The following is an 11,835-nucleotide window of genomic DNA, read 5'->3' as shown; positions in this document are numbered from 1 at the left end:
GCTCTTTGTTAGATTTGTATTTTCAGTTCTACAGAATTAAGCAAATCTTGTTTTCTACCATCCAGTTTATAAAATCCTAGTTCAAATCTGTTGACTTGACACTCACATTTCTGAGTTATGTTCATGAACAATCACATATGAAGCATATTTCAGGAAAATGGTACAGCCCATCCAAAGTGGCATTTACTAATATGCATGATTGTCCTAGTGCAATTCACAGTTAGAATGAGGAGTTCAGACTCACTGCTAATGGGGCTGCGATGATTATTTACTAGAATACTAGAATTCGTTCTCATTCTTGGAATAGTAGACCTACTGTCTTTGAATTAGTATTTAGCTGTCCTTAACCACCCTTCCTGCCTACTTGTTCCAGTTAAAAGATTACTGACAGAGACCATACAGCTCATCCTACCTTGCATTCTCTTCGCCTCCTCTAACACTGAACATCCCTTTCTTGTTCCACCATCTGTTTGGCTTTTTCTGCCACCATGCTTTTAACTCAAACTCTCTACTAGATCTTCCCTTTTTATCTCCACTCCCATGCTTTCAAAATCCCTCCCCTCATCTTTGCACTTTTATTTGGTTGCCTCAGCTGCTCCATTCCTTTCCCTTTTCTCCAAACTCAGTTTCTACCAAATACTTTCCTCATCATTTTAATATACTCGATGGCATCTTCCTGCACAGCAGCAGCAGCATGCAAACACAAGTTGTTACTGAGTAGGGACTGATGTATATCTGGAATTAGACGTGGGACATGGAGAGGGTGTATTGTAAATTATGGTAGGGTTATGTGAAGGTTTGCTTCATTTCAAACAGCTAGGTCAACAAAGCAAAATAGGTTTGATCATTGCCCCCTTATCTTCCAGGTAATAGCTGATCTAAGGAGTTCATAGCTACAAGTCTTTCTTAAAGAATATTGAATGGAATTTAACAACATATCATTTGATGCAGCAGTTAAGTTTTTATTTAATTGATTTGGTACAGTAGTTCCAGATGTGTAAAAGTGACATTTTCCCCAATTAAAGTCAGATATAAAATTAAAATGCTTGATTTGGTACATCCAACAAGGCTAATTTTATTGGCAATTTAAATTAAGATATTTCATTCATTCACCACCTTTGTATAAACTTAGGTCTTCTTTCTTTAATTTTCAATCATGTCACCTGAGATTGTTTCATCTGCATCTATGTGGACTTTAACTTGCTTCCCCACCAGTTTAAAGATGTCATCTGGCTCAATACCTTTGGGTTCTGCCACCTTCACAGTCATCATGTCCAGGGTCAGTTTTGTTCCTACTGGAATTGTCACTTTGGCGACTAATGATTTTCCCAGCTATAAAAGATTTTTAAAAAGATAAATATTTTAACTGCTTTAATGAAACATGCAATATGTTATGGCTTCCCTACACATTATACTAACTGGATTTATGTAGGAGATGATGGCATGGTGGTAATGTCACTGGACTAGTACTCCAGAGATGGATGCTCTGGGGACCTGAGAACCTGGAATTGAAAGCTACTCTCAGTAATGGTGACCATGAAACTATAATCGATTGTTGTAAAAAATCCATCTGGCTCATATCCTTTTGGAAAGGAAAACTGCCATCCTTACCCACTATGGCTTACATGTGACTCCAGACCCACAGCAATGTGGGTGACTCACAACTGCCCTAGCAAGCCCTTTCAAGGGCAGTCAGGGATAGGCAACAAATGCTGGCCTTGCCAGCAACACCCACAACCTATGAAAGAATAAAAAAATACTTCTGCGGAAAAATAACTGATCCAAAAGTACAATGTGCTGCCACTAATTTATTCCAATGAGTGTTTCGTCTGTATTCTTGCTAGTTTTACACCAGTCATCTTATTGGGAAAAAGCCAACACATGGAATTGATCATTCTCGTGTGTCTAGAAAGAGTAGCTGAGTGCTTTTGAAAAGATTATAATCTTAAAAAAAATCCATTTTGAACACAGGCTAAACTTTCTTTCCTTGTCTTTGCACGATGGCACTGAATAATTATTAAAGTGCTGGCACAGAAAGAGAAAAGCTTTAAGCACTTGTTTAGGATTGATTTTGTTCTTCAATACTCTGCACAAACCATTGAAGAAAGGTTACCTTGTTGTGGCAGGCTATCTCACATGGCAACATGTGTTTGATGGGAGATCCAAATGCCTTTTCTACAGTACGGATGGAGTGAACCAGTTCCCGTAGCTCACTAGGCTCCAGAGATGCTTGGTGGTCGTTGCCCTTCCAGGTTTTGTCCATGGTCACGTGACGTTCCAAAACCTTAGCTCCCAATGCGACTGCTGCTATGCTTATAGCAATTCCAGTTTCATGGCCAGAGTATCCAATAGGAATATCTGGAAATTCCTTTTTATATTCCTGGAAGTAGAAAGAAAAAAAAACATCTCAACAGAAAACAAGTGAAAATTGGGTAAGCAATTGGCAAAACAATTAGTTAAGAGATTGGGTCAAATCCTGTTTGTTCCCGAATTAATGGATATGTGGAAGAGACTCCCATGAACAATCGTTAAGTTATATCCTCTAACTTACTTTGAGAAAAACTGATGCAGATCCACAGGAGGAGATATTAGGACAAATGATCAAAGAGCTTTAAGAAACATCTTAAAGGAGAAAAGAAAGGTAGAGAGGCTGAGAGGGAATTCCTAAGCTCAGGGCCTTTGCAGCTGAAGGCATGGCTGCCAACTGTGGAGTGATTGAAATCAGGGATGCACAAGAGGCCAGAACTGGAGGAGCGGAGGTATCTTGGAGGGTTGTGGGGCTGGAGGAGATAATAAAGATGGGGAGGAGCCAAGCCATGCAGGGATTTTATAAAAAAATCAAAGTTTTGGTGAACTGGAAGCCAAGAAAGGTCAGCAAACACAATGATGTTGGATAACGGGACTTGGTGCAAATTAGGACATATGCAACAGTGTTAGATGATCTCAAGTTTACAACATGAGAGGCCAGCCAGGAGTCAGTTAGAATAGTTAACTCTAGAGGCAAAAAAAGCACAAGGGTTTCAGCTGTAGATGAGCTGAGACAAGGGCAGAGTTTGGAGATGTTACAGAGATAGAAACAGACAGTTTTGGTGGATGTGGTCAGAAGCTCATTGAGAGCCAAATATGACACCGAGATTGCAAACAGCCTGGCTCAGTCTCAGACAGCTCCTAGTCAGAGGGATGGAATTTGTCGCAAATACATTGGTCTTCCCAATATTTAGTTGGAGGAAATTACTCCTTATTCAGTACTGGATTTCAGGCAAACAGTGACAATTTAGAGATAGTGGAGAGTCAAGAAAGGTTGTGGTGTGTCAGAGCTGGGTCAGTGTCAGTGGGGAAACTAATACTGTGTTTTCAGATGTCATTGAGGGGCAACAGGTAGAAGGGAAATAGGAGGGGACCAAGGGTAGGTCCTTGGGGGACACCAACACACAATGGTACAGATGTGGAAACAAAGAAACATAGAAAATAGGAGGAGTAGGTAATTCGGCCCTTCGAGCCTGCTCTGCCATTCAATATGATTATGGCTGATCCTCTATCTCAATGCCGTACTCCTGAGCTCCCCTGTCACCCCACCCCGCACCCCCAAATACGCCTTGCCGTCTTTAAGAGTCCAGAAATCTATTTCCTTCTTAAAAATGTTCAGTGACTTGACCTCCACAGCCTTCTGTGGTAGAGAATTCCACAGGTTCACCACCCTCTGAATGAAGAGGTTTCTCCTCATCTCCGTCCTAAATGCTCTACCCTGTATCCTGGGACTGTGACCCCTCGTTCTAGAACCCCCCCAACCAGAGGAAACATCATCCCTGCATCCAGTCTGTCCATCCCTGTCAGAATTTTATATGTTTCAATGAGATCTTCTCTCATTCTTCTAAACTCCAGTGAATACAGGCCTAGTCAGCCCAATCTCTCCTCATATGACAATCCTGCCATCCCAGGAATCAGTCTGGTGAACCTTCGCTGCTCCCTCTATGGCAAGTATATCCTTTCTTTGGTTAGGAGACCGAAACTGCACACAATACTCTAGGCCCTGTACAGCTGCAGTAAGACATCCTTGCTCCTGTACTCAAGTCCTCTCGCAATGAAGGCCAACATACCATTTGCCGCACTAACTGCTTGCTGCACCTGTATGCTTGTTCTCAGTGATTGGTGTACAAGGACACCCAGGTCCCTTTGTACATCAGCATTTCCCAATATATCACTATTTAAATAATACTCTGCCATTCTGTTTTTCACACCGAAGTGGTAACTTCACACTTATCCACGTTATACTGCATCTGCCACATATTTGCCAATTCACTCAACCTGTCTAAATCGCCTTGAAGCCTGTTTTTTTTTTCATTCACGGGATGTGGGCTTTGCTGGCTGGGCCAGCGTTTATTGCCCATCCCTAGTTGCTCTTGAGAAGGTGGTGGTGAGCTGCATTCTTGAAGCCTCTCGACACCCTCCACATTGCTCGCAGTCCCAAGTTTCATGTCGTCAGCAAACTTGGAAATATTAGGTTTTGTTCCCTCATCCAAATCATTGATACATATTATGAATAGCCGGGGTCCAAGCACTGATCCCTGCGGTACCCCACTAGTCACCACCTGCCACTCCGAAAAGATCCATTTATTCCTACTCTGTTTCCTGCCTCCTAGCCAATTCTCAATTTACCCCCAATCCCATGTGCTTTATGCACACTAACCTCTTATGTGGGACTTTATCAAAAGCTTTCTGAAAATCCAAATACACCACATCCACTGGCTCTGCCTTACCTATTCTGCTAGTTACGTCCTCAAAGAACTCCAGTAAGTTTGTCAAACATGATTGCACTTTCATAAATCCATGCTGACTTTGTCTAATCCCGTTGATATTTTCTACGTGTCCTGTTATCACATCCTTTGTTTTTCCACTTCCCTGGCTTTATTCATTTATGTGATGAGGGTGTCACTGGCAAGGCCAGCATTTATTGCCCCTCCCTAAATGTCCTTGAGAAGGTGATGAGCTATAGCCCTGAACCACTGCAGTCCATAGCACTGTTAGGTAGGGAGTTCCAGGATCGGCACAGCAATGATGAAGGTACTGTGACAAATTTCCACGTCAGGATGTTGCGTGGTGTAGAATCATAGAATGGTTACAGGACAGAAGACCATTCATTCTGTGCCAGTTCTCTGCAAGAGGAACTCAGCTATCCCATTTCCCCACCATTATCCTCCCCAAAGCCCTGCAAATTTTCTCTTTAGATCGTTATCCAATTCTCTTCCGAAAGCCACAACTGACTTTGCCTCAACCACACACTCAGATAGTGCATTTTAAATCCCAGCCATTCACTGTGCAAACAAGTCTTTCCTCATATCACTACAAAAACAGAAACAGAAATACCCGGAAAAACTCAGCAGGTCTGGCAGCATCGGCGGAGAAGAGCATAGTTGACGTTTTGAGTCTTCATGACCCTTCAACAGAACTAAGTAAAAATAGGAAAGGGGTGAAATATAAGCTGGTTTAAGGGGGGGTGGTGTTGTTGGGACAAGCAGCCAGTGATAGGTGGAGATAACCAAAAGATGTCACAGACAAAATAACAAAGAGGTGTTGAAGGTGGTGATATTATCTAAAGGAATGTGCTAATTAAGAGTAGAGAGCAGGACATGAAAGGTACAGATAGCCCTAGTGGGGGTGGGGTGAAATAAGACTAAAAGGGCATAAAAGGTATAGATACACAATGGGTGGAAATACATTTAAAAATAATGGAAATAGGTGGGAAAAGAAAAATCTATATAAATTATTGGAAAAAACAAAAAGGAGGGGGAAGAATCAGAAAGTGGGTGGGGATGGAGGAGAGAGTTCAATATCTAAAATTGTTGAACTCAATATTCAGTCCGGAAGGCTGTAAAGTGCCTAGAAGATGAGGTGCTATTCCTCCAGTTTGCGTTGAGCTTCACTGGAACAATGCAGCAAGCCAAGGACTCCTCATATCACCTTTGGTTCTTTTGCCATTCACTTTAAAAATCAGTGTCCTCTGGTTCTCAACCCTTCTGTCAATAGGGAACAGTTTCTCTTATCTACTCTGTCCAGATGCCCCCTCGTGATTTTGAATATCTCTATCAAAACTCCTCTCAACCAGCTCTTCTCCAAGGAGAGCTCCAGCTTCCCCAATCTATCCATGTAACTAAAGTCCCTTTCTGCACCCTTCCCCAATTCCTTCACATCTTTCCTAAAGTGTAATGCCCAAAATTGGGCACCATACTCCAATGTTTTATGACTAATCTTTATAACTTTCCTGCTTCTGTAATCTATGCTCCTATTTATAAAGCCTAAGTTTTGGTATGTCTTATTAACATCTTTAAGTTCCCACGTCACCTCCAATGATTTATGCACATATACATCCAGGTCCCTCTGCTCCTGCATGCCTTTTAGAATAGTACACTTTACTTAATATTGGCTTTGCTTGTTCTTATCAAAACCCTTCACAAAAACCCATCTCTTCCTTATTGCCAATTCAAAAAGCAGTCCAGTGCAAGGAAACAGGAATAGTTATAAACATTAAAATCTGTAGTGTCTAACTCTAGAGATTAAGACAATACAGCATAAAAGCTACTGATAACTCCAGAACAATGGACTGTTTATTGGTTGGGTCTTCACAGGATGCAGGAGAATGGGGTCACATGCAACTTGGTTGACTATTCCAACACAACTGGCCAGCTTCCTACATTCTGCCCTCCAGAACGATGCTGCTTATGTCCTTACTTGTACCAAACCCTGTTCATCTATCACCTCTGTGCTAACTGAACTATATTGGTTCCCAATTAAGCAGGAGATCCGAAGAGCTATCCCATTAACCCTAAAGAGCCAGCACAGGCATGATGGGCTGAATGGCCCCAATCAATGCTGCCAAGTTCTACAAACTGTGGGCAAGACAGGAAAAGCACAGAATAAACAGGCAATTCTCTGGAAATGGAGAAGAACACAAAGGGAGATTTATTCCAAGTACAGCCAGGCAGATAAGCCCTAAGTTTTAGGAACTCTCAATGAGAATGCTACATTTGGGCATTATACTGACCGTGATGATACGTAGGTGAGTGTCTTCAGGCTGCACTGGGTATGCACTGGTGCATTGGAGAAAGCAAAACTTAGTATTGATGGGTTTCACAGTTTTGTAAACTTCCCTCATTGTTTGCATGCTCTGCATCCCACTAGAGATCACCATTGGCCGACCTGCCAACAGAAAGAAATAATCAGTACAAGTAGAAACTGAATCATATGGTGGGAAATTATGTCGCTTATTTACCTTTCTTGGCAGCTTTTTCCAAATATGGGAAGTTATTTGTGTCTGAAGAGCCAACTTTGAAGAAAGGCACATTCAGTTCATGAAGAAATTCAACTGCCATCTGCAATACAGAGGAACAAACATTCAGTCTGCCCACTGGCACGGGTTTTCATCATTAATCCTTTTATTCTGTCTTTCATTCTAACATTGCTACTTATCTGGATGTTTTGCTGTATCTTTCCATTTATAGACTTCCTTATTGCTCACTAACCTTTTTCCTCAACTCATTTCAACAATCTTGATTCCAGTCTGTGCCTACTGAAAAGATACTCAAATAGTGAAATGACTATTAACTCAAGCTAAGCTTCAATAGGCATAACAACAAAAAGAAAACAGTTTGAATTAACCAGGAAATAAAAGTTTACAGGTGTGTCAGCTGACTGAATAAAACATGAAAAAGGTGCTTCCTGACAGTGCAGCCATGCATATTGCCAGTAGCCTCTGCTAGATAGGAAAGGTGTCAACTATCATTTTACACACCATTATCCTGCTAGTCAGTGCCCCCACCAGCTCTCATCTTAATATGGGGGCTATCATAACAGAGTTTTTTTATTTTTTCACAGGGCGTGGGCGTTGCTGGCTAGGTCAGCGTTCATTGCCTATCCCTAATTGCCCTCTAGAAGGTGGTGGTGAGCAGACTTCTTGAACCGCTGCAGTTCATGTGGTGTAGGTACACCCACAGTGCTGTTGGGAACGGAATTCCAGGATTTTGACTCAGCGACAGTGAAGGTAAGCAGTGTTTCCTGTTGGTACCTTTCTAGAAGCAACAGCCTGGATTTTGCCAGAGTTCCCACCTTGTGCACGCAGGCAGCAGTTGGTCTCCACAAGAACTGGAAAGAAATGACAGCACGTGTGGGAAGGGCACTGTCTGATAAATAAACAGGGCCTTTACTCATGCCAATTGTGTTTTACATTGACAATCAGTATTGTAGTGGTAGACCAATAAAAAAGTACCTGTTTCATGGAAGATTAATAGATGATTTACACGAGGTGTTCGTGGTTAGATGATTTGATAGTTTCTCTCTACACCATTTCATCTGGTGAGGAAGTATAGGATCAGGGGGCATAACCTGAAAGTCAAACTAGGCTATTTGGGGAAAGTCAGGAAGCGCTTCTTCATACAAAGGCTGGTGGAAATCTGGAGCTCTCGCCTTCAAAAATCTGAGGTTAGGGATCAACTGAAAATTTAACAGATGATAGATTTTTGTTGGTTAAGGATATTGATGGTTATGGAACAAGGATGGGTAAACTGAAGTTGATGTACAGATCACCAATAAAAGAGTCATTCTGATCTGAATATTCAGTGGGTAGCATAACTAGAGATTGTGAACGTGTGTGGTCATTACACAACAGCTCCTGCTAACAACACAGACACATCAGCCCTTATGCTGTTAGGAGGAAATGTTGAACATAGCTTGCAGCTAACCATCCCTTTTTGTTAAATGAAATCCATTATTTAGATATCCAAGCACAATGGAGAGATGAAACTTGCAATTATGACCTGAAGTTACTGTCTGATCCTATCAGACTTTTTATGAAACTGGATTTTAAAAACTATGCAAATATAAACGGTATTTACAGGGGACATTATATTTAACCAGAAGTAAAAAAACAAATTGGCATAAATAACCTAAAAATAGGACATACCTCATCCATGCCAGATGCTGTGAAAAAGATACCAACTTCTTGTGCAAATTTGGAGAGCTCCCTATACTGCTCATGACTGAACTCCAGGTAGCGCTTGTGATCTCCATAGGTGGCTCCCCACGAGTGTTTAGATGGGTAAGGCCTTTCTAAAGCTCTCTTGTTAAACTTGTGCTCCAACTCACTCTTTTGGAACTTTGCACAGTCTGCCCCACATTCCTACGAATGAAAAACACAAAGACAGCAGAAATTTACAAAACACTTATTCTTTTCATAACATAGGGGAGGCGGTGGTGGTGGTGGCATTGTAGTATTGTCACTGGTCTAGTATTCCAGAGACCCAGGGTAATGCTCTGGGGACCTGGGTTCGAATCCCACCACGGCAGATAGTGAAATTTTAATTCAATAAAAATCTGGAATTAAAAGTCTGATGATGATCATGAAACCAGTGCTGATTGTCACAAAGACCCATCTGGTTCAACTAACATCCTTTCGGGAAGGAAATCTGCTGCCCTTACCTGGTCTGGCCTACATGTGACTCCAGACCCACAGCAACGTGGTTGACTCTTAAATGCCCTCTGAACAAGGGCAATTAGGGATGGGCAATAAATGCTGGCCTAGCCAGCGACGCCCACATCCCATGAACGAATAAAAAAAAATTTACAAGCCAGCACACAAGTTTATAATTAAACCAAATGAATTTCACTGCGTTTAGGAAAATGAAATGTAAACTATTTCTGCCTTGGCAGCTATCATTTCTAGTGTTGAAAAAAGATTATTTAGAAATTATTCTAAAGAGTCAATTTAACCAAACCCATCCAATAGGAAATAGTTATAACCAGTCATATCAGCCTTACTGACCAAGCTTTTGCTCACTGGTCCTCCTCCAGGTACCATGTCCTAAGAGGGTGTTGGTGACCGTGGACTTCCATTGAAGGGTCCATGATTACGCTTGGTAAAGTACTGCAGTGAGTTGTTGTTGCCTTCTGCAGTGTGGCTGACCAGAAACTCTCCTGCTCTTACTGCCTGCCATCAGGCGTATTGGAAGGATTTACAGGCTGATAATCAACCTGTTTGGACTTGAACCCAGAGCTTCTGCCCCAGAGGCAAGGACACCACCCACTGGGCCACAAGACCTTCACACTCACCTGTCCTAATATCTCCTTTGATGCCTCAGTGTGAGATTCTGTGATTTACACTCCATCGAGGCACCTTGGGATATTTTACTACATTAAAGGCACTGAAGTTATTGTTAAAATCACAATCTGCTCAAACACGTAGATAGGAGCAGATGTCAGAGAACTGATAGCATTGGCAGAATCTTTGTCCCATCACTACACCTCTGCCTCGCACCATTTGATCTCTCCTGCCCTCTATACTATCCCCTGCATCTGCATAAAAAGGTATCACATTTTTAACATCTGTCAATTCTGACAGAAATCCTCATCCTGAGATACTAACTCTGTTTCTGTCTCCAGCGCCTGCCTGACTCAGTGGGGGTGGGGGTGACTTACTGGTTTCTCAGAGTTTTAGCTTCTGTTCATCAAGTTTCTGCTAAAGGTTCTGATGATGCTGCTCGAGCCTTGTCAGCAATTTCAGATTTTATTTTAAAACTGGTTTCAGAATAATCACCCCCCCTTCCGCAGAGCCCCTTCCTCCCTCTGGGTGGGCTGTTCAAACCCCCTCCCCTCCCACCCTGTACCCTCCCCTCCCCCCTCAACCCCCTCCCCCCAACCCCCTCACCCCCAGCCCCCCTCACACCACCCTCCCCTGCCCATCCCCCCCTCACACCACCCTCCACCATCACCCCCTCCCTCACCCTCAACACCCTCCTCTCCCCCCTGTACCCTACCCTCCCCCCTCCCCTCCCCCCAACCCCCTCACCCCCAGCCCCCCTCACCCCCAGCCCCCCTCACCCCCAGCCCCCCTCACACCACCCTCCCCTGCCCATCCCCCCCTCACACCACCCTCCACCATCACCCCCTCCCTCCCCCCTCAACCCCTCCCCCCACACCCACGCCCTCTCCCCCAGCCCCCCTCCCCCCAACCCCCCTCCCCCCGGCCCTCCCCCCGGCCCTGCCGCCACCTTGACCATCCGGATCATCTGTTTGGCGATCTCGATGCTGCCCTGGTGGTTCTGGCCGATTTCGGCGATGATGAAACACGGGTGATCGCCGCCGATCAGCCGCCCGGGGCACAGCTCGAATTCCATCGTCATCTTCACCCCAAGATCCCGGTTCCGGCTCCGGCAAACCTACTGACCGAGCGACTCCGCGCCTGCGCCGTACGGCCCTCCCGCCGGGCCCATCCCCCTCGCGCCGGGCCCCGCCCCCTCGCGCCGGAACCCGCCCCCTCCCGCCGGGCCCATGCGCCTCCCGCCGGGCCCCGCCCCCTGCCGCCGGGCCCATCCCCCTGCCGCCGGAACCCGCCCCCTCCTGCCGGGCCCATCCCCCTCCCGCCGGGACCCGCCCACTCCCGACGGGCCCATCCCCATCATGCTGGGTCCCGCCCCTTCCCACCGTGCCACGCCCCCTCCCGCAGGGCCCCGCCCCCTCCCGCAGGGCCCCGCCCCCTCCCGCCGGGCCCCGCCCCCTCCCGCCGGGACCCGCCCACTCCCGACGGGCCCATCCCCATCATGCTGGGTCCCGCCCCTTCCCACCGTGCCACGCCCCCTCCCGCCGGGCCCCGCCCCCTCCCGCCGGGCCCCGTTCCTCTGGCAGCTGCTGCACGCACCGGTAACCAAGGCAACATCTGCGCTTTTCAACGCCCGGAGGTCCCGCCCCAACATCCGGACCCGGGTGTCCGGGTTCAGTGTCTCTGTGTCTGTCCGGGTTCAGTGTCTCTGTGTCTGTCCGGGTTCAGTGTCTCTGTGTCTGTCCGGGTTC

At 45.3% G+C, this 11,835-nt stretch overlaps 1 protein-coding gene across 1 annotated transcript; it reads right to left on the bottom strand.

The window, feature by feature from the left end:
- Window positions 1-941: 941 nt before the first annotated feature.
- On the bottom strand, window positions 942-11,285 carry nansa (N-acetylneuraminic acid synthase a). The gene is made up of 6 exons (XM_078562862.1): window positions 11,037-11,285; window positions 8,954-9,169; window positions 7,268-7,367; window positions 7,040-7,194; window positions 2,114-2,380; window positions 942-1,332 (listed from the first exon to the last, which is right to left on the bottom strand). Exons 1-6 carry the CDS (start codon window positions 11,166-11,168, stop codon window positions 1,144-1,146), a joined length of 1,059 nt encoding a protein of 352 aa, XP_078418988.1. The 5' UTR covers window positions 11,169-11,285; the 3' UTR covers window positions 942-1,143.
- Window positions 11,286-11,835: the final 550 nt, after the last annotated feature.

This window comes from Cetorhinus maximus, chromosome 1, assembly GCF_964194155.1.
Source record: "Cetorhinus maximus chromosome 1, sCetMax3.hap1.1, whole genome shotgun sequence".
Taxonomy (NCBI): Eukaryota; Metazoa; Chordata; class Chondrichthyes; order Lamniformes; family Cetorhinidae; genus Cetorhinus; species Cetorhinus maximus.
Note: the sequence above shows the minus strand (reverse complement) of the source record. Positions and strands in the feature narration are given on the sequence as shown.